Source organism: Cupressus sempervirens, chromosome 8, assembly GCF_028749045.1.
Source record: "Cupressus sempervirens isolate cs-2001-9-10 chromosome 8, ASM2874904v1, whole genome shotgun sequence".
Taxonomy (NCBI): Eukaryota; Viridiplantae; Streptophyta; class Pinopsida; order Cupressales; family Cupressaceae; genus Cupressus; species Cupressus sempervirens.
The window spans coordinates 349,199,221-349,223,897 of record NC_143125.1 but is presented as its reverse complement, the minus strand read 5'-3'; the positions used below and the strand labels follow the sequence as shown (position 1 = coordinate 349,223,897).

Here is a 24,677-nt window from a genome sequence, read left to right as displayed (position 1 = left end):
TGACATCTCTAAAGATTTTAACTTTTAATAAATGAGAAAGTCAATAAATTCAAAATCATTCATCAATTAGATTTCATAAACTAAAATATAGAATTGGTACGAAATTTTCTTGAATTTTTAGTTTTTATTAAATTAATCCGATTATACATATTTGAACATTATGAGTGTCGATTTTTAAATAATAAGATGTTTTTAATTATAGAATGAGTATTTTATTTAATCAAAAGTTATGTTCAGTTAAACTTTATCAATCAAAATGAATATTTATTTAAATCAAAAATCTGATAAACATATATTTAAATCAATTTTTTTAATGTGTTATGAGATAGGCGATTTGATTGACATTCCACTATTATAATTTGTTCACTTCCATTTTCAAAGGTTTTAACTTTTACTAGATGAGAAAATCAATAAAAATACAATGATACTTACCAATTAAACTCATTTAATTCTTAACATATTAAATAATCAGACTTATATTTTAAGATAAGTACAAGAGAATATTGACTTGAGAAAAAAAGTCCATCAAATTGAAAATGAGAAATGACCATTATAAAATATACTCAATATTGGGATATGAAAATATGAGACAAAACAAATATATACATTCTTTGCAAGGGCTAGGATTGTATCACCATAGTGAAGTAGAAATTCGGGCTAGAATTGTAACAAGATAGTGAAGTAGAAATTTACTATTGATGACATTATATTAATTATTCAATTTATTAGTATAATTTCCTTTTTTGATTTGAGTTTTTTATTAAAATAATTTGACTATAAGTATCTTAATATTAGTTTTTTATTAAAATAATTTGACTAGAGCTATCTTAATATTATGAATGACCACATATTTAAATCAAAAGTAATGTTTAGCTGAGTTTTTAAGAACCATGCAACTACTTCAAAGCTATCTAATATTGAAGTATCTAGAAAATGTAGTTGGTTGAATGACATCTCTAAAGATTTTAACTTTTAATAAATGAGAAAGTCAATAAATTCAAAATCATTCATCAATTAGATTTCATAAACTATAATTTTTTTTAAATTATAGTTTATGAAATCTAATTGATGAATGATTTTGAATTTATTGACTTTCTCATTTATTAAAAGTTAAAATCTTTAGAGATGTCATTCAACCAACTACATTTTCTAGATACTTCAATATTAGATAGCTTTGAAGTAGTTGCATGGTTCTTAAAAACTCAGCTAAACATTACTTTTGATTTAAATATGTGGTCATTCATAATATTAAGATAGCTCTAGTCAAATTATTTTAATAAAAAACTCAAATCAGAAAAGGAAATTATACTAATAAATTGAATAATTAATATAATGTCATCAATAGTAAATTTCTACTTCACTATCTTGTTACAATTCTAGCCCGAATTTCTACTTCACTATGGTGATACAATCCTAGCCCTTGCAAAGAATGTATATATTTGTTTTGTCTCATATTTTCATATCCCAATATTGAGTATATTTTATAATGGTCATTTCTCATTTTCAATTTGATGGACTTTTTTTCTCAAGTCAATATTCTCTTGTACTTATCTTAAAATATAAGTCTGATTATTTAATATGTTAAGAATTAAATGAGTTTAATTGGTAAGTATCATTGTATTTTTATTGACTTTCTCATCTAGTAAAAGTTAAAACCTTTGAAAATGGAAGTGAACAAATTATAATAGTGGAATGTCAATCAAATCGCCTATCTCATAACACATTAAAAAAATTGATTTAAATATATGTTTATTAGACTTTTGATTGATAATAGTTTAACTGAACATAACTTTTGATTAAATAAAATACTCATTCTATAATTAAAAACATCTTATTATTTAAAAATCAAAACTCATAATGTTCAAATATGTATAATCAGATTAATTTAATAAAAACTGAAAATTGAAGAAAATTTCCTACCAATTCTATATTTTTCTAATAATTTCCCAATCCCAGTATTGAGCGTATTTTGACAATGAGACCAAACGAGCCTTTCCCATGATAGTACGGTACGTTGGGGGGGTTATACGAAAAAACTCGATTGTCTGCTGAGTTCTCTCAGAAAATGTTAATGGCAATCATACTAATGTCATTTCTGTAAAGATCTTTGGATGGTACGGGAGACGTGGAAGGCAGACTAACGGAAATAAACAGGCCAGTGCATTTCCGTGGCTATTTAGCCAGTGCCCACCATTAAACCCACCCTCCATGCGCTACAGTGTACAAACATCAGCAATCAAATACCTTTGAAACCTTGAACATCGGCTTTGGCATTACTAATAGCAGTTTGGCAACATCTGTCAACAATTATTTGCTTGAGTTTATTGGTTCTTACTCCATTGAGTTTGGAAATTTTTTGGGTCCCATTTCAGCATCAATTTTTGTTTTGTACCTACAATCAACGCCATCGTGGCCTCTAGGCTCGTACCCATCAGCCCACATGCAAGACATGTGGGGAAATTTCAATATTTTTTGGTGCAACAAGGATTTGTTTTATATGCAATGTGACTTTTTTACTCATTGTGCCCATTGTTGAGCTCAGACCACATCAATTGTGTTACTTTGGCCCTTTTATTGACAAGGACGAGCAGGCCCCACCCATTTTAATGAGTGGATTTGGTTTTCCTAATGGTGGTTTGAAGATAGAGCCAGGTAGTTTTTTTTCCAACATGCATGTATATTGTCCCCCTGTCTTTTTTCGCCAACACCGATCAAACTCTTCCCATTGAATCTATTTTTGACATGTGGTAACACTCATGGCCATCGATTTACTTTTACTAGCTTCGGCTTACTTTCTGGCATATGTATGTTTTTCAATGTCAGGATATTTTTTCCGACATGTGGGGACATTTTTCTGGCTTTTATTTGATTCGATAATCATTTGAGCATCGAATTTGGGTTTGTTACTTACTAATGTCAACACTACATCAGCATGCCTGCTAGCCCTTTTGGCTCTGTTTGGATCTACCTTCATGTGTTTTCTTATATCTCGAGCATGTGATCTTTGTTTTTTGCAAACAAGATCGCCAGAAAGCTAGTTTTGAGTCTGCTATATTGGTGCAGGCTATTTTCAGTTTTGATATTTTTTTATGATTTTTTTTTTTCAAAGTTAGGAGTTCAATTTTGCATTTCGGAAGACATATCTTAAGCATCCAATCTCTGATTTGAAAATTATTTATATTGTTGGAAAAGTCTTTTAGAGATCTTTCCACAAATGTTGGTTATTTTTCTAGATTCTACTTCATGCACATTCTATTCAATATTTTTTAATATTTTTTCATTATGGTAGATATCTTGGTTGTTTCAATTCCAAGGATCATTTTTGTTGCTTCAGATGATTCATCATAGGCTGTACTATTTTTTGTATCAGCCTTATGTCTCTTTTGGTCTTTGTAGACATGTATTAATTCTTGCAAACACACTGAGATAGAGTGTCATATTTCATTTACATTTTTGTTTTAGTTTTTTTTCCCTTCTACTTCGAGTAGTGTCATTTGAGGACACTCATACAATCATTGTATTCTTAGGATTCATTGTATTTTGTGCCTTATTGTACATGCACTACTTTGATTAAAGTGTCTTGGGGGTTGATGTTTTTCCTTTGTTTGTCATCTTCCTTTGTCAAGTAAGTTTTCCTTTTGTGACATTAGCCTCATGATGTGGATCAAATTGATCACCTCAGTACATGCATATGTACTCTTTTGTGCATCTTGGTCGTGGTTCTCTGACATACAGTTCTTTTAGCTCACTTTTTCATATTCTTGTCACCTTGCCCTTATTTGCATTTGGGTGGGTTCTTCTATTGATTCACATGCTTCCTTGGTTTGATTGAGTGAGCTATGTATTTAGGATTTGTTCCTATGTATTAGGCGGATGCAATGGTTAGGTACCTATGCATTTCGGTGAGATGAATCATTTACTATATAGACACTCTTCTTTTTGTTCCTACTTTGGATGCAACATTCCATGTTTGATTGATCATCTCTTCAAGCTTTGGTGTTTTATGTCATATGTATCTTCTAGTCCAGTTGTTTGCCTTTGTGTGTCTCCTAAATCAAGTAGTGTCCTCCGAGAGCACTCATCCAGATTATAGTCTTGTCTACCTAATCAGGTTCTATTTCAATGAAGTTTATTCAGATCAACACTTACTTTTGACAGAGCTTTGCAGCTTCTACATGCTTCAATGATGTTCTTCATGATCATCCTTTTTGTTCCTATCTTCTGGGACATTTCCTAGTTTGGAGGCTTCTTAAGTCACCACTAGTCTTTAAACATTTTTTTTCCATCTTTTCTTGGAATAGAATTTTTCCTACGTGGTTTTTTCTATATCTCCTCTTTACAGAGATTTAGTTGTGCTTGGGTACCTCGTCAGGCTTTGAGGTCGAGACCCAATTTTACTTTCAGTAGTAGTTCTAGGTTTTTAACTACTCCCTAAGTTTATCTTAAGGGAGGGTGTTAGAGTAATTAGATTTTTTTCTAATTAACTCTAGTTTACTTAAGCTAAACTTTAAGAATATAATAATTAATATTTTTATTAATTATTATTATGCAACCTAAGTTTTATCTTTTAGGATTTTGATCTCCTTCAAATGGATGATCTCTCTTTGTAATCTTGTTTATTTACTTTTTGATATATATCAATTTATCTTTTTTCTTATCGAGAATGTCTCCTCGGTGGATCTCTGAATTCCAGCGTCCATAACTTTTGCTTCTCTCTTTCTGTGACAAGTGTTCGCATGTGATTTTCAAGAGCTATGGGATTGATCTTTCATCAACTTTAACAATTGTCATTACTTATATATGTATTTTTCTAAAAATAGAATTACTATAAATCAATTCTTTTAGATTTATTTTTTCAAATTCAAATTTCCTAAAATATACGAATTTCTAAAAATAGTTTTTCTTTTAAATATAAATTTGTAAAAATGAGATTTCTGGAAATGGTTCTTTTCTAGAATTTCTAAAAATAGGATTCCCACAAATACTTTTTCCTTGACATAGAATTTATTAGTCTTTTTCTAAAAAATAGAAACTTTTAAAATTGACGATTTCTAAAAGTAGAGTTTTATAAGAATTATATGCAAATTCTAAACATCAAACCCTTAACTCAAATAATTCTTTCAACAATCACATATAAAGTAACACATGAAAACTCATACCAACACAAAGAAGAAAATAATCAAAACTGAAGAAAAAAAACCAAATAATCAATTTTGACAACAAAGAGACCAACTCTATCTTGAAAATTAAGTTCTTTCTTTTTCTTAAATTGAAATTACAAAGGTTCAAAACCTTGCCTCAAAATCTTCAAGCAAATTTGAAAAGAAGAGAGAACAAATTTTCAACCAAAAATCTTAGCTTTGAATTACTTTTCCTTTTCCTCCAAAAATCCCAAATATTCCTCCATTTCATAATAATGAATCCTTAAGATGACAATCTCATCTAATTTATAGAAAAGTTTTATTAGATTATCTAAAAATAAAACTCAACCTTCAAAAATAAAATGCAATGTTTTAATAACCTGATTCCAAATTTAAGTCACTTAACTTTGTTTTTAAAAGATTAAGTTCTAATTTTATAATAAAGTGGATTTTAATTTGCTTTACTTAATTTTAGTTAATTTATAATATACAACTCAATTTTTAACCACATAACTCAAATCACCATAATTAGAACTCAACTCAAAAGATAATACATCTAATTACTATAGTTAATAATCCTCATTATACAAATCACTAAATTTTTAACTTAAATCATTATTCAATTTACTAAATTGAATGTGCAACTTTAATCTCATATTAATAGTTAATTGATAATTAATATTTTTAGTTAGTTAATTTATAATATACAACTCAATTTTTAACCACATAACTCAAATCACCATAATTAGAACTCAACTCAAAAGATAATACATCAAATTACTATAGTTAATAATCCTCATTATACAAATCACTAAATTTTTAACTTAAATCATAATTCAATTTACTAAATTGAATGTGCAACTTTAATCTCATATTAATAGTTAATTGATAATTAATATTTTTAGCACACTATAATGTAGAAAATCATAATTAATAATGTAGTATAATATAATATGCAACTTGATATTTAATACTAATTCATATTATTTATTTATTTATTTATTTTTAATTTAATAATTAATTAAATCTTTAATTTTATAATTAAACTTTTAGTTAAAAGAAAGGTATTAAATTAATCTTCTACACTTAAATGTCCTAATATTTAATATTTCAATAATTATAAAGATTTGGTTGTTCCTAAGTCATAACTAATCTTAATGACTTTATTTCACCAACCAAACATAAGATAAAACTCACATGACTAAATCATGTAACAACTGACAAGATCATCATGCTCAAGGCTAAGTTAACGACTTCACATCATATTAACAAAATCATATGGGTAGTCAATCATGTACTTGTACATATTTCAGAAGAATAATGGCTTAGGATAGGATGAGTCGGTATATTAGCCCCCCTCTTACCATTGATATATTGCGATAAGGCACGCTCATCCTCGCAAATCAGAGAGATACATATTTGGTACCTACAAACTGGCATAAGAGAAAAACATGTACTAATATTTATATCTACACTAAACAAACAATGACAGAAAGTGGTACATTGTGTACAACCCGACTCGCAGGTGACTACAACTCCCTTCCTCAACCACATCAAACACATCAAATGAAAATATAAAACAAACACACATTATGCACATGCAAGTATATGATATCTCATACTATCTAATAAGTCATTATATAAATCAAAACAAAATATAACATCATACATCAATAATTTGTAATATTACTTAAATGAAAAAGGCACACATAAAAGTGGCCTAAAAGAGCTTGGCAAAAGGAACAAAAAATAAAACTACATGGTAGGAATTACATCGAACCAAAGTTTACTTATTTGTTGAACTTGCTAGAAAGAGTATAAGAATGGAGGATCCAAGAGTTAAGAGGGTTGGTGTATGGATGATTCAATTGGCAAATGGTAAAATGAAGTACCAGTGCTTGGAGATCAAGATCTAATTGACTTAGTAAGATAAAGGCCTAAATGTTGGAACAAAATAGGAACATGTGTACTCTTATAAGTATTGGTTTAGTGCATGCATTATTTTCAATCTTGTAACATTTTGATTAGTGATTGTTCCTATCAAGGTTGTGATTGAGCACATCATTGGTCATGTTTGTGCTCTTGTGTAAATTATTAATCTAATATCTATTTTTTTATCTCAATGCACACATGTGTACACACGTACACATAAATGAACACTAATGATTTATGTTTGAATATAGATTTTCCTTGACGGTTATCTAAATGCATTTGAAGACTTCAACTAGCTTAAACAAATGAATATATTGAATTCAAAAAATAAAACAAAATATTGAAAAGATCTTTAAAAGAATGAGTTTGACCCAAGCAAGAGCTTTAAGTTACTAAGTACTCTTCCATCATAGAGACTCGTAAAAACACTCATAAGCTAAAGTTCCTAAGAGGTATTTATAAATCAAGACTTAATGTAAGAAGATTAACATCATTATGAAAAGAAAAAAAATTATCATTCATGGTCAAGCCACTGTGTATTTTATTAATAGCATCAACTGCAGAAAAATAGCCATCCTACGTCGCAGTTCAATTTAGGGTTATCCACAGCCAAGATATTCTGCCTAAATTTAACCAACAAAACCTCCAATGAAGTCATAGAAATTAAGACTACTTACGAAAATTTAGGGCTGATATCATTCTGCCGGCAGAGTTGCATTATGAAAATATACTTACGATTACTTGTACTGGATCACGTGTACCACAATATCAAAACCCAAAATTAGCTTAACCCATTCCCTCCAACGTCAATGATGTCGATAGGAGTGTAGATCTACAAATTAAAATCTGTTAGCTTCAAAATTTAAGAAGAAGCAAACACGTTTTGATTTTGTTTGCTTTGTTTGCAGTGATATTGAGTTAAGATCATGGGCAATTTTAATGAAAAGGTTATAGACTACCAGTAGACAGCACACGTCATTGAAACCCCGTTAAGTAACAAAAGCTTCGTTTGGAACAACTGTTCCTTACCTGTGTTTAGTGTGATCCATTAAAAATCATACTAAGCAGGGCCACTTCAATAAAGTTTTAATTGAATTTATCAAAAGATATTAAAACCAGATTTAAGAGTAACCACATTGATGAAATTTCAATTGACTTTATCAGAAAGATATATACACGTTTAAATTAGCAAAAATACAAGCAAGCGAATGAATTCAAGAGAATCGACAGTTTTCAGTGCAATCCTAATATCATAGTAAGTGTGTCATCCGTCCACGAGCCTAGCTTGTCTGAGGCCATATAATCTGCAGCAAAATTAGTATAAGTCAAAGAGCCGTCTTCTTTAGCTTTAACCATAAAATTTGAAATGCTTAACGGAATGCTACAAGATCAGTGACATCCAAAGATTCAATTAGATGAACGGTAACATCTATCAGTCAACAAAGACTAGCTCTTAGTGTTAACAACAAAGTCACAACAAGAAATTTTTTATTGGAAAATACTGTCAGACACCAATAGAATCCAAATTCCATAAAAGATAAAACCTTTAAATATAACCGCTAGGTGCTAAAGTAACGCTACATGATTCAAACAAAATCAAACATAAGCATAATGAAGAATATCCCAAACTAGCTATATAATTCAATTGTGGATTTATGCTCATATCGAAATCAAACGATTCTTTCGAAAAAGCGGGAAGCACTTGTTGACAATGCATAATAGTCTCCCAGGCTAAACCCATAAAGTAATGGGATGAGGTTTTTCTTTCAGCTTGTATAGATCTCATACTTAGGTACCTCTTTTGAGGTATTACTATCTTATTCATTATGCAGGAAAATCTTTCATTTTATATATAGGCGAGAACGGCTACCCCACACGGTGAGCAGCTTCTAAAACATTCTTTTTAAACCTGGTCCACTGCTAGGTGAAACGGGGAGCTTGCCGTTCTCTCCCAAGATGAAATACAATTAAAAAGTACCCACTTATGAAGTTCCCTAATAGCCAGATTCAAACTAGGATTGAACTAATGAAAATGATGATAGACCCACGACTGTTCGCTTCTAGAGGAAAATAACACTATAGTCCTATGCTGTTAAAAGTATATTTTTAAGAGTAGAAAGGAAAAATTGCAAGGCAACATCACGTTGATGCCATGCCAAAATGCATGTACACGTCTAGGTATTTAAAAAATCGTACCACAATTTTTTAATTGAAATTTTAAACTTTCATGTTTATGTATACTACCACACAAATCAGAGGCAACTTTCAGAATCTGTTTAAAGAGTAATAAATTTCATTTACTAGTTTTAATATATTTTCCATTGCAAATGTATACAGCAGGAAAATTCGATTCCTTCCCTGGTCCTCTCTTAATGCACAAGTGAGAGATTAAACTTACAGCTCACCATGACCTACCAGGATTTTAGAAACAAAAACAATTAGTTTGAGATTTCAGATCCCACGATTGACCCTGTGATAATTTCTCACTGATATTTACTGTGCAGAAACCTTTAAACTTCCTAGTCAATGCAAAAATCAATAGAGATTATTTTCAATTTCAGAATGGCCACAACCATCATGCAAAATTGAAAGTATATCTTCATTGTCAAAACTTGTTCTGAGTTATAAGATGCACAACTCTCTCTCTCTTCAATCTTGAACAGAACTGAAATCGAACAGAAGAATTATACTATACTTCTTTAGACTTTTTCTAGGTTCAAAATATGTTATATGGTTGAATTTCTTCAGTAAATGCATTTGTAAAGCACATTATAACAAGAAATACTATTGTAAAATCTCATTAGATAATAAATTCCATCAGATTAGTGTATCACCTGAAAATACTATTACAGCCCTAGCCATCATTTTGCACGACTATCTGTTGATTCCGAGAGGATTGATGCTGTGACTCCAAGATCAGTTGCCATGCTGCATAGGTTTGCAAGAAATGAGATATATGTCATGAGAAACAACCATAGCTAATGTTTCGGGAGAGATTCAAATGAAGGTGGTGCTGAGTATTGACATCCAAAATAAGAGAAATTGTAAGACATTTATTACTGCATTTATGAATCATACAAGTGCAGTGAAAATAAACAATAAATAAATTCTAGAAAAGCTCTGAGACCAGCCCTCTAGCAAAGGGCCCACTTCAAGCCTCATACTGAAAAAATCTAACCAAGATGAAGTTGGAGTTGCAGAAAATTATTTTGATACTGAGTGTATTGTAAAACAATTCATTAACATCAAAAACATATGGATGGAAATGCAAAAGAAGATTAGATCTCTGATTTTCTATTGTAATAAAAATTTCTCCAGAACTTTGTTCAAGAAAGCCCAAGAAACACAGTCATAGGTTTTATTCTTATGTCCAATTTTGAGCACTGTTCCTACATTTATGCATTGTTCCATCAAATGTAGAACTTCATGAACTAAAATAATAGTCAAGTTTGTCTTTTAGAAAATAAATTGTTTTGTTGGATAGAAACAAGAGAAGGAAGCAGATGTTGGATCATAGTGTGAAACTTGTAGATAGAATTGCAATGTCTAATGGTACTCAACACCCAAATATACATATCTAGAAACTCACGAGTTGCAAAATATTGGGGATTTCTTATGAAGATGTAGTAATCAACCTTTTCATTCAGACTTTGGTTGAAGCAAAAGTAGAATGGTTCCACTATCTCACTATTAATTCACAAATTGGGAAATCATAAAGGAGAAATTTTTTGTTGTGGCCCAAACCAAGAATGGACATGGTCTCTGTAATGTCCCCATTTTAGCAGTTGACCAAGTGTGTGCGCGTTAGCCTTGTTCTACATGGTCCCGAGGGCTAACGAAGGGTTTAATGGGATCTTGGAGTGTTTTGGCCTAGTCATTTCCAGTTTGGGCCAAAACGAAGTTGATTTACTTAGTTTCAAGCATACTTACTATTTTTAGTAAGTCGGCAGGACACAGTGCAGGTCAATTTTGGTGATTGGATTCGATACTCCTCGGTGAGAGCTTTCCGATGAGCTATCACTTGCATTATTCGGAGTTCGATTGCTAATACATTTTAATGCCTGAAGTTTTATTAAAGTAACGTCTAATTTAATTGTAAAATATTAAAGTGTTACTTTAATATTTATTTTATGGTGATGTGTACCCAAGGGAGACATAAGGGGTATTTTAATATATGTTTTATATTACACATCTTTTATCCCACATTGCCCATATGAGTTGAGGGGACCCGTGGGAATAGAATAAAAGGAAGCATTTGTGGCTTCATTAGACAGGTTGAATATGAGAAGAAATTGGTGTGTGAGTTGCAGCTCCGTTCTTGGCATTTGAGGACGTCTATCCTCTCTTGTAACATTCTAGACGTCATTCCCTTGGGGTTTGGCCTTTGGAATTCTTTGTTATTGACTTCATTATTAGGCAGTTTAGTTGCATTTCCGGCTACAGGTAGATTTGGTATTTTGCTCATATCTTCTTCACTACTTGTCTGACGCTTATGCCGCTTTGAGGGAATGGTATTATGAAGGTAGTGGACTGATTGAAGGACAAAGTATTGTAGCAGCAAGTTCGAAAGCATGGGCTGGAGTATTATGTCAATACTGCTGAAGTAATTAGTGAGTTGATAAATCTGCCATGTATTTGGTTTTATGAATTCTGAAAATAACATTTTATTAGCAGCAGTTCATTTCCACTTTGCATATCATTGTAGTTTCTTTCTTGTTTATGTTGTATGATACCAATTCCATGCACGAAATACAACAAACAAATAAACATTTGATTTCCGGAGTTATAAGGGGTTTAAAACATTAAACGGAGAAATAAGAAGTTGAATGCAAACTGTTTGACATAATTCCTTTCAGCAATTTGGTTTAGTTTTTTGGGACATCCAGGGGTGCCCATTACAGTGGTATCAGAGCTATAAGTCCTGCCATCCTGTGGAGGTCTTATAGGGAATTTGGAACAGCCGGATACAGGGAAAAAGTAAGTAAAAAAAACACAGGCTAAGCATTTATGTTTGAGCATGCGACAGGGGTCTTATAATTTCTACGATACCAGAGCAAGACAAAATAGGATTTCAGACTTGCAAAGCAAACAGTCTAGTACATCCGTGCAGGGGGACATTGAATTCAACCATACAGACACAGAGGAGATATTCTGTGATCAGGACAATAATATGGGTGATCGAGATGACAGGAATACAGGATTAGGCGGAGGCAGAAATGCTGGTCCAGATCAAGGGGAGGTACTGTTCCGACAGTTACTGGATACATTAGAGCAGGGGCAGCGTATGCAGCAGGAGCAGAATAGGCGAATGGACATGATGTTGCAGCTCATGGCTAGACAGATGGGTGTCAATATTAATCCAGGTGATGCCAACAACAGAAACAATAACAACGAGGGAAACAATAACAACGGGGGAAACAATAACCATGAAGGCCAAGGCAACAACAATGGTCCTGAGAATAACATTAATGGTAATAATGGACACGGCAACAATGGGAATCAGGCTGATAACTTTAGACACGTTGCACGCCCAGCACGGACTGTGAGCTCGAGACCTCTTCTACCCACTTTTCCACCCAGAGATCCGGTTCATCCAGTAAACGAACCGCAGATTACCGAGTTACAGGATCAGTTCAGGAGGGACTGGGAGGCTAGTGGACCAGAGTTTCAGGCGGATATTTCTCTTAGAGATTATATGGACTTGAGGATGAGACACATGCCTAAAGCAGGAGGGAGGAATCAAAACTTTGAGCTGAGGAAGAAAGTTGGAAAACTTTCTTTACCTTATTATGATGCTTCAGGGAAGATGACTGCACGAGCTTGGGTGCAGAAGGTAGATACATACTTGCAGCTTAATCCTATGCCTGAGGAGGAGGCTATCAAGTATGCGGCTATGCACTTGGATGGCGTTGCACATGAATGGTGGCATCATGGCATGGTGACTTTGGGGCATAATTAGATTACATCTTATGAGGAATTCACCGAAACATTGATTGGGAGATTTGACACTAAGGATCCCGAGTTACATTTCAAGGAGCTAGCACAGTTAAAACAGTCAGGTTCTGTGGATGCTTACATTGCCGAGTTTCAGCGCTTGTCTGTACTTGTTACTGATATCTCTCCTAGGAGATTGGTGGTGTTATTTTGTGATGGTCTTGCTGATCCATTACGAGGTTGGGTGAAGGGACATGATCCACTCACGTTAGCTGAAGCAACTAAAAAGGCACGAGATTTAGCCCCTTCGGTATACAAAGGAAAAAACCATTCAACAGATTCTTCCTACCGCAAGGACAAAGACAAAAAATCATTTCAGAAAGAGTATAGCAAACCCAAAGAAGGATCAAAAGGACTAGACAATGAAACCTTGAATGAACTTCGAAAGAAGAAGCTGTGCTTCCATTGTAGAGAGCCTTGGGACTTATCTCATAAATGTTCTCTCAAGGCTAAGGCAAATCAAATGGAGTATTTTTCAGCAGAAGAGTCAGAGTCAGAAGGGGAGGATCAGCACTCCGATTCAGATGAGGGTAACACTATAGAGGAGAGCAACATTCCTAAGGATGATAGATCGTTGGCACGCTTGACAGGGGCCCAAAAGGCAATCACATTTAAGGTCAGGGGTACTATCCAGGGGCAGAAAGTGATATCTCTTATTGACACTGGGGCTACACATAACTTCATAGATGCACAGTTGGTAGCCAGGAGAGGGTTACAGACAGAGGAGCATGATGGGTTTAGAGTCATGGTGGCTAACGGTGATAAGTTATTATGCACTCGGAAGATATCTAATCTTCGCATCAGGTTTGGAGATGGCTACGAGTTGGAAGATGAGTTCAATGTTGTGGACATGGGAGATTATGATGTCATCCTCGGCATGACATGGATGGCTTCACTAGTTGAGTTCACACTCAATCTAGCGAAATTGGAGATGAGATTCCAGCATGAGGGGAGAACTGTGGTACTTAGAGGGCTTTCAGATGGAGGTTGCAGAATAGTGTCCTTGAGGAGAATGCAGAGACTTTTTCGTCATGATGACATAGAGTGGGCGGCAGAGTGCCACATTATGCCAACTTCACCAGAGCCACAAGAAAAGAGTCATCCACTAGATGTCCAGAAGATACTTGATAGACACGCTAAAGTATTTAGCGATATTCCTCATGGGGTTCCTCCTGACAGAGGGATGGAACATGTTATTGAGCTCGAGGAGGGAGCCAAACCAGTTATGATTACTCCCTATCGTCATCCTAAGAAACACAAGGATGAGATAGAGAAGGCGATTAAGGATTTGTTGGAGATGGGGCATATCAGGCCCAATAAGAGCCCTTTTGCTTCAGCAGTAGTATTGGTAAAGAAGAAGGATGGGACAATGCGCATGTGCATCGATTACAGGGCACTGAATAAGAAAACAATTAAAAACAGGTATCCCATTCCTAGGATTGATGAGCTGATTGATGAGTTGCATGGGGCATGCTTCTTCACCAAAATTGATTTGCGATCCGGATACCATCAGATCAGGATGAGAGCAAAGGACATTGAGAAAACAGCCTTCTGATGTCACTATGGCCACTTTGAGTTCATGGTTATGCCATTTGGTCTAACCAATGCACCTGCTACATTTCAAAGTTGTATGAACCAGGTATTCAGGAAGCAGTTGAGGAGATTTGTCTTGATCTTCTTTGATGACATCTTGGTCTTCAGTAAGACCTGGGAGGAGCACTTACATCATCTGGAGGAGGTGTTATCTATTCTGGAGAGAGAGTCATTGTATGCCAAGGAATCTAAATGTGAGTTTGGCATGACTGAGCTCCTTTACCTGGGGCATATCATTAGTGCAGATGGCGTTCGGGTTGATCCCGAAAAGATTAGAGCTATTGTAGAGTGGCCTACTCCCACAAACCTTACACAACTTAAGGGATTCTTTGGTTTATGTGGTTTTTATAGAAGGTTTGTTAAGGGATTCTCACAGATTGCTACACCCTTGACAGATCTTACCAGGAAAGGAGCCTTCGTGTGGACAGGGGCAGCACAGAGGTGTTTTGAGCATTTCAAGCAGGTAATGTCTTCATGTCCAGTTCTACCTCTACCGGATTTCACAAAGCCTTTTGAGCTTCATTGTGATGCATCAGGTGATGGGATTGGAGCAGTATTGATGCAGGAGAAGCATCCCATTGCATTCGAGAGTAGGAAGCTCCGAGGAGTTGAGAAAAGTTATTCTGTCTATGACCGGGAGATGTTGGCCATAATGCATGCATTGGCCAAATTTCGATCATATTTGGTAGGTGGACGTTTTGTGATCAAGACTGATCACAACAGTATTAAATACTTCATGAGCCAGCGTGATCTTAATGACCGGCAACAAAAATGGGTGACTAAATTGCAAGCTTATGACTTTGACATAGAGTTTGTCAAAGGTAAGAAAAATGTGGTGGCTGATGCCTTATCTCGGAGACCTCACTTATGTGCTCTGGCAGAGATTTCAGGAGATTGGAGAGATCGGATTATAGCAGAGTATGTCGGAGATGCTTGGGCTTCTGGATTGATTTCAGGTACCATACAGGATGATCGCTATGAAGCGATAGATGGATTGATCAGAGTTCAGGACAGGGTTTATTTGATTCCGTCATCACATTTGAGAGAGGCGATATTGAAGGCATTTCATGATGCACCCACAGCAGGACATCCGGGGGTCTTCAAGACCTACAGGCAGATCCGAGAGCGGTTTTCATGGAAAGGGCTCAAGGATGATGTTCAGAGGTATGTCAGGGAGTGTATGGTTTGTCAACAGAATAAGGGAGAACACACATTTCCTGCAGGTTTATTACAGCCCTTGCCCATTCCTGATAGGAAATGGGAAAGTATTTCGATGGACTTCATCACTGGTTTACCACGAGTGCAGGGAAGGGATTGCATCTATGTGGTGGTGGACCGCTTGACGAAGTTTGCTCACTTCTTTGCTATTCCGTCCACTTACACAGCAGCACAGGTGGCAGATCTTTTCTTTAAAGAGATATTCAGGTTACATGGGCTGCCCAGATTCATTGTCAGCGACCGGGATAGTAAGTTTATGAGTGTTTTTTGGCAAGAGTTGTTTAGGTTGTGTGGTACAGATCTTACACCTAGCACTAGTTATCATCCACAAACAGATGGGCAAACAGAGATTGTGAATAAATGGGCGGAAGGATATTTGAGGAACTATGTAACTACACAACAAAAGGCTTGGATCAGATGGTTGCATATGGGAGAGTATTGTTATAACACCACTTATCATATGTCCATCAAGATGACTCCTTTCATGGCACTCTATGGTTATGAAGCACCTAGCTTCATAGATTTAGTTTTGGGGGACAGTAGAGTGCCCAAAGCCAAAAACTTATTGCAGGATAGTCAGGACATCCTGAAAGTACTCAAAGAGAATATACAACAGGCCCAGAATCAACAGAAATTGTATGCTGATCAGCACCGAATAGAGCGTAGCTTCGAGGTAGGGGATATGGTTTACTTGAGGCTACAACCATATAGACAGTCATCGCTCAAGAAGAGCGGAGCTGAAAAGTTGAAACCTAGATTTTATGGTCCCTACAGGGTGATTCGCAAAGTGGGCAAAGTCGCCTATGAGCTTGAGCTTCCAGAGGGCAATTGAGTGCACAATGTGTTTCATGTGTCTAGGCTTAAGAAAGCCATTGGTCAGAGTGTAGTGCCTTCTGCAGATTTACCCCCTTTGGATGAGGAGGGGAAGCTTGTGTTAGTACCTGAGGCTATTGTGGATACCAGAGAGAGGAAGCTTAGAAACTGGATAGTGAAGGAGTATTTGGTCAAATGGAAAGACCTGCCGGAGGAAGATTCTACATGGGAGAGTGAGCAGGTTATTCAGCAGGCTGGACTGAGGTTGCTTGAGGACAAGCAATTTCAAGGGGGGCGGACTGTAATGTCCCCATTTTAGCAGTTGACCAAGTGTGTGCGCGTTAGCCTTGTTCTACATGGTCCCGAGGGCTAACGAAGGGTTTAATGGGATCTTGGAGTGTTTTGGCCTAGTCATTTCCAGTTTGGGCCAAAACGAAGTTGATTTACTTAGTTTCAGGCATACTTACTATTTTTAGTAAGTCGGCAGGACACAGTGCAGGTCAATTTTGGTGATTGGATTCGATACTTCTCGGTGAGAGCTTTCCAATGAGCTATCACTTGCGTTATTCGGAGTTCGATTGCTAATACATTTTAATGCCTGAAGTTTTATTAAAGTAACGTCTAATTTAATTGTAAAATATTAAAGTGTTACTTTAATATTTATTTTATGGTGATGTGTACCCAAGGGAGACATAAGGGGTATTTTAATATATGTTTTATATTACACATCTTTTATCCCACATTGCCCATATGAGTTGAGGGGACCCGTGGGAATAGAATAAAAGGAAGCATTTGTGGCTTCATTAGACAGGTTGAATATGAGAAGAAATTGGTGTGTGAGTTGCAGCTCCGTTCTTGGCATTTGAGGACGTCTATCCTCTCTTGTAACATTCTAGACGTCATTCCCTTGGGGTTTGGCCTTTGGAATTCTTTGTTATTGACTTCATTATTAGGCAGTTTAGTTGCATTTCCGGCTACAGGTAGATTTGGTATTTTGCTCATATCTTCTTCACTACTTGTCTGACGCTTATGCCGCTTTGAGGGAATGGTATTATGAAGGTAGTGGACTGATTGAAGGACAAAGTATTGTAGCAGCAAGTTCGAAAGCATGGGCTGGAGTATTATGTCAATACTGCTGAAGTAATTAGTGAGTTGATAAATCTGCCATGTATTTGGTTTTATGAATTCTGAAAATAACATTTTATTAGCAGCAGTTCATTTCCACTTTGCATATCATTGTAGTTTCTTTCTTGTTTATGTTGTATGATACCAATTCCATGCACGAAATACAACAAACAAATAAACATTTGATTTCCGGAGTTATAAGGGGTTTAAAAAATTAAACGGAGAAATAAGAAGTTGAATGCAAACTGTTTGACATAATTCCTTTCAGCAATTTGGTTTAGTTTTTTGGGACATCCAGGGGTGCCCATTACAGTCTCTTTGCCCAACTGTTAAAGGAAAAGGAAAACAATGAGCCCATGATTGAATTTATTGCCAGTTTTAACCACTTTGTTGAAAGAATTGGCATGAATCTAAGGCCTTCTCCATATAAATCTCTGAAGTTGTTCTATCCATGCACTTCCATCAGAAATTGCATTCTTGGTCAAAACCCTTGAGATTGATGAGATTGACAAGGCCCCAGCAAGTGTAGTTAAACTCAAAGATGACACAATCACTACTAGTGAACTCAATAAGGGCTCCATCAAGCCTTTGATCTCAATTCTTGTTGATCCTGTATTGCAGAGTCAAGATTGGTGTGACCAAAATTAAAACAAGCAATGCCTAAATGCCCATCGAACACTAAACCTAGTTATCTGCAACACTTATCCCCTCCATGGGAAACCAAAAACTAACATTGTCAGAATTTTGAATGGTCTGAAAATGATAAAATCTGCATCTGTCCAAGTCTGGACCATTTAAATTCAACACACAAAAATAAGAATAATCACTACAATGCTGAAAATCCTAGGCCCAAATGAGATTTCTGATCATCCACTTGGCTGCATACCCACTTCCATAAGTCACTAATACATAAGAGATCCAAATTTTGTTCAAAACCACTCTCCAATCCACTTGTATGCATATAAATGGACTCATTAAACTGATTTGTAAAGAGAGGTAGCAGCAGCATTCGTTTCACCTTTTTGATTCATAGTCTCCCATGGTATTGTCCCTGTAATGTCCCCCTCCTGACCAAAGGTTAGCTATTTGAGGCCATTCAAATTCGAAGTCTCCTACGCAGAGGAATTTGAAAGTAAGGTTTAAAATTGTAATGACACACCATAGACATATCAGTCACATATATCCAATGAAGAATGCAAGTTCACTATAAAGAAAATGATCATGGTATCCCAGTACACAATCAAAGGATTTATCATTATTGATGATACAAACAGATTGACCATGAAAGGTTAATGGCATTAAGATTACAAGCAATTACGACATATTGGCCAACTGAGGCAAGAGATTGCAAAAGGATGCCATTAGGACAGGTATTGACACGACATTTGTCAGAGTAAGGACAAATATCAAATGATGTTAAACGTTGACTTCTAGAAATTATGATATTGTGAGTCAACAAGGAATAGTGATGCAGGAGCATCTTGGGTTGCCTTGTAATCCTAATCATCTTGGTTTGTTCTGCCTGTTATTGCCAAGTTCCAGTGGTTGTCGAGCTGCAGTTGCGGCTGAGTTGTTCAGTGTTGGCCGAGTTGTTCAGTATTGGCCGAGCTGCCCAATATTAACCGAGTGCTTTGGTGACCGAGTGTTTCTTCATGTGCTGAGTGAACCTGATTTTTGTTGATGCTCGGTTCCTTCTTTGACCAAGTTTTTCTGTGATTGGTTCTTAGTTTGAGCCGACTTATGTATTTAATTTGGATCATGAATTTAATGTAAGGATCTTGTCTTGGGATGTGTGCAAACAGTTCTAAGTTTGGCCTTTCTATTATGTAATAATCTAGAATCTTCTGTAAGCCGTTTTGGCAAGTACAAATAAGGGTGTTTTAGGTTAGGTTAGAGATGCTGGAGAGAATCTGGATGGGAGAGCAAAGTAGAAGAGCTGGAAGTCCGAATTAAAACCTATAAAAGTTCTAAGTCTAGGATTTCGTAAAATCTTGTTGGTCGTAACCCAGAAGGCCTTACAGTTGGGCATGTATGTTGATAATTGGATGATGTTCCTTCTCTCCTTGGTGTTGTTCTCCCTGTTGTTTGCTTTCGTTGTGTTTACTCAACAAGGTGTTTGGATAGTTAGGTGTGCCTCTGGCCCTAGCTTTCAAATCCTCCTTGCGTCAAATAGTTTCTTCACTGATGCCTCTACTAAAGGCCAGACATAAGCTCATTGCATCCTTTGGAATAGTTACTGTTGCTCAAACCGACTGTTGGCAAGAATATCCCAAGACAGCAACTTGTAGAAGTTGCGGACAACAATAATAAAAATTATTAAGTAGCAGGGGATGAATAATATCTAATAGATTAATGAAGCCTCGATTTGTCTAGCAAAGGCAAAATTAATATTGATGGTAGTGAATTGATCCAAATCAACGACTTAAGCATTATTGCTTTGACAAAGCATGATGGATAGTTCGACTCTGATCAGTAGGTAGCAATGGTTAGATAGAGACTAAATTAAGAAACCAAGGTGAGCATTAGTTTTGAAATCAATCACATGTCAACTGAGTTGATAGAAAGAATTGTCTAATCATACAGGTAAGCCACTCAAGAAAATACATAGTCAACAAATTTGACCAATTATAATAATAATTGATATCATAGTTGAAAATAATGGCGATATATCGTAGGGCAGACAGACAAGCGATTAAAATGTGGAATATATTGGTGACGTGTTTTTTCAAATACTGTCGCATTTTTTTGAAGAAAATCTCACGAAACATCGCGAATTTGGCTTGTTAAATTCGGCAAGTGAAACAACAAAACACTTTTTAGGTTTTCCTTCTGTCATTTTAATTAAAATGTCAAATGTTTGTAATTGTTTTGCCGACACCAGTGATTGCAAAGACGACAAACGACATTATGTCTTGCATTAATCGGCCCTTGCAATTCATTGGCACCTGCAAGCTGCGAAGATGACATTCATCACACCCGACGTTATTGTGGATTTTAAAATTTATACTACATTCTATGTTTAATAGTTTATCTTTTAGGGCAATGAAAAATTAGGATATTTAGATTTATTTTTTATATAGTTGTATTTGTGAAAGTTATGTTTAGTAATGAGTTTATAATTTATGATAATATTGAGAGCTCTTCTTAAATTTTGTTTTACAAATTTACAAATTTATTATAAAATTATTGTTAAATTTTTTTTTTATAATTATTATAAAACTCTAAGTAAAACTCTTACACTAGTATAGCAACATAACAATGTATATACTTATCTATATTTATATCAGAAGCAGAAAATCCTATGTCACTGTAAGTGATAAGAAATCATATTTTGTAGCATACCTCATCCTGATATAATAGAAACAGCTACTAGTTGATATAGAAAATTTACCTTGACATATCAGAAGAAGCTAATATCATTTGACTAAGACACACACATCAAATAATTTTGCCTAAGAGTTGTTGATTGAATCAGAAATAGCGAGTGATATTGTGCATATTCTCCATTATTTAGTTCAAGTGCAAGAATTAGATAGAGCAAGTGTGAGAAGTAAAAGTAATTGTTTCAATATTACAAGATATCCAAAAAAGGATCATTACAGTCTCTCCCATCATCTTTAATTCCCGACAACCCATCCATATGATCTTAGGTATGCATATTCACTAGCAAAGTGGTTCCATCACATTGACAGCCATCAACCTCTGAGTCAAAATAGTAGTCTACTTGTGGTGAATCCACAAAGTCATCCATCATACCAAATTGATTCCATTCACTACGATAAATCTCCAATGTACTTAATCAATGAACCTTTACACAAGTGCTCCAAAATGAAGTATCTAAATCAATCATATTGCATATCATGATTTCATCCACATGTCATCTAGTGGCGGTGTTCAAAACAATGAAGTCTTCATGCATCATAATATCCCATGTGAAAACTTCATATTCAAATTAGTGCCATGACAGAGTGTATGAATGTTATAAACTTCTTGATGTGATCATCATTAATAGAAGCTTCAAAGATTTGAAACATGACCAACATCATTCAATCACAAGCAATTTCAAACATAATGTAACCAAACTTGAATTTTGCCAAAGCGCCCAGTATGATGTGAACATCATTAATGGAAGCTTTAAAGATTTGAAATATGACCGACATCATTCAATCACGAGCAATTTCAAACATAATATAACCAAACTTGAATTTTGCAAAAGCGTCAAGTATAGTTAACTTCTTGACAAACATCATAATATCCCATATAAAAACTTCATATTCAAATTAGTGCCATGACAAAGTGTATGAATGTTATAAACTTCTTGATGTGAACATCATTAATAGAAGCTTCAAAGATTTGAAACATGACCAACATCATTCAATCACAAGCAATTTCAAACATAATGTAACCAAACTTGAATTTTGCCAAAGCGCCAAGTATGATGTGAACATCATTAATGGAAGCTTTAAAGATTTGAAATATGACCGACATCATTCAATCACGAGCAATTTCAAACATAATATAACCAAACTTGAATTTTGCAAAAGCGTCAAGTATAGTTACCTTCTTGACAAACAATGGACACCTGAAATGAAACAACCCCTAAAAATTCTCCACCATTAACTGAAAAGATTTCTTCAAATCCTGCTGCTACAAGGTCTTTTTGAAGCTATATTTCTAGTGGTTTCAGTTATACCAAAAGCAATATCAAGTATCATGCAAGGCTGACCCAAAGTGAACTCAATGCCATGACAAGATGAGAGATATTTGGCTACCTTAACTTGCAAACTGTGATTCTTGTATATTAAACATCCCTTTATTCTTGATCCCCAACATCTTAATAGAGCCCCTACATCGCATGCTCTTATAATTAGACACGTACGGGTTCTTTTACCTTTTTATGATACATCCATTAACGAAACAGCTTTGTAATGGCAAAGTAAACAGCATCAATCCTCTACTCTCATGATTACCTTCATGCCTTGGATTATAATCTAGCAAATGGTCAATTTGCTTATCTTCAATTGCTAGTCTAAAAATTGCAACAAGATCTAATACAACATTTGTTCAAGTGTATACTCCCAACATAACTATCTTGGAAATCAAAAACTGTACGTTTCATGAATTGAAACACCCTACTCATAGACTAAAATGGAAACATCATAATGATCAACAAGCTCATCAACAGTTGCTGATTTAAAAGTTTCAGTGTGCTCCAAACCTTTATTAAGGTTAAATGAGGAATCTTTGTGCTACACATGACTCTCAATCATTTTAGTATTCTACCTCCTGAAGTGGGTTATCAAACTTTCATCTCAAAGAGTGGATTGTCCTTAAGGTTGCTTTCAGCGTCTTGTTTAGGCCAATCTTTCCCATGATCCAACTCTCCTTCACAAGGAGGCTACATGTTATCCAGGGGCCATTGTACTTTTCCTCTTCATTTTCTTTTGAAAGTTCAGCTTCAGCGTCACTTTTCTTTGGTTCTAACATCTTATTTTCAAACTCTTCATTTGTGCTAGTTTCTTCATTTATTGCAGTTTCAAGATCTACCTGAGTTTGTTGATGTGGAGTTTTTGCTCATCTTCTTTCCTATATGGTTCCGTATGTTTGGGTTTTGCGACAATCTTTACAACTCCCTTATAATTTTTGGATCCTTCGTCAAATTCAGCAATTCTTGAAGTTGCATCATCTCACAGAAGGACTTGTCAACTTTGAACAATTTTTCAACTCTGTTCTAGGGACTATAAAAAGAGGTTTTCAAATAAAGCCTGAAACTGACAAACAACCACTGAAACTCTAACATGCAATTGCCAACAAGAACAAGCAACCACAACCTAGCAGTTTGGCACCAAAAAATTTGCATCTGATACCACTGTATGCCTCCATAAAGCCATCTTGTTATTTTGGGTTAAGTTATAAGTTTTAATCATAGAATGAGGTCTTTTAAAGACCATTTATCTATTTTTTGGTTCACAATAGGTCCTTAGGGGGTATTTTGTAAAATTTGTCAAATCATGTAAATGTTGTCAAAAGAGTTGTCATAAAAATTTAAAACTGAAACAAATGCAAAAATGGGAATATGAAGAATCAAAGTGATGTAGAAGTTTTTTGCTTGGTTGGTTTGTAACTTATAGACACTAAAAAATGGACATGCGTGTGACTTAACATTAAATTGCTAATTATTTCCTCTATTAATTAATAATTCTTTAATTGTTAATTAATCATCTTTATTCCTCTATAATTGAATCTTGGGATCACTTAATCATTCTCTAATACTAATTAAATAATTAAGTTTATCTAATTAATTAACCTTTGATTAATTGATTATTATCGGTTAAACTAAATTTCCAATCTCCCATAATTTCAATTATCTAATTTATTCCTCTTCGTTAAATTAAATTCTAAATTTAATTTAATTTCATCTTCATTTCTTTCAATTTCAACTTTTGTAAGTTTTTGATTAATTTTCATTTATTTTCAACTAATTTCTTCTTTCTAATTTAACTAAATTTTTAATTCAATTAAATCTTCTAAAAACTGAAAAATCAAATTTATGAGGAATTATGAATTCTAAAAATAAGAAAATCCTCATAAACTTAAAAGTTGATTTTCTGAAAATCTAAAATCAGAATATATCTTAAACTTTCCATTTTCAATTTTTGGAAACTCTCCAAAAATTGAAAATATATCAGATTTTATCCCGTCTTTTTCAGTTTAATATTGGAAACTTTCCAATTATTTCTCTACTCTTTCATCCTTGTTCGTTGATCATGATTTTCCCAAAATCAATCTCAGCTGTTTATAGATTTCCTGAAAATCTATATAAACAGCTCTCTCTCTCTCTCTCTCTCTCTCTCTCTCTCA

At 34.7% G+C, this 24,677-nt stretch overlaps 1 protein-coding gene across 2 annotated transcripts in view; it reads right to left on the bottom strand.

Annotated features, from left to right (window-relative positions):
* Positions 1–8,147: 8,147 nt before the first annotated feature.
* The window catches only part of LOC149542772 (WUSCHEL-related homeobox 8-like), a 69,798-nt gene continuing 53,268 nt past the window's right edge, over positions 8,148–24,677 (bottom strand). For both annotated transcript variants that reach the window (XR_016355510.1, XM_089797661.1), the window contains exons 4-5: positions 9,908–10,001; positions 8,148–8,377 (exon numbers count right to left, since the gene is read on the bottom strand). Coding sequence is in view for 1 of the 2 variants with exons in the window: in XM_089797661.1 (XP_089653787.1) it covers positions 9,935–10,001 (67 nt within the window). In the remaining variant the exon portion in view is untranslated. The remainder of the gene's footprint in view (positions 8,378–9,907; positions 10,002–24,677) is intronic.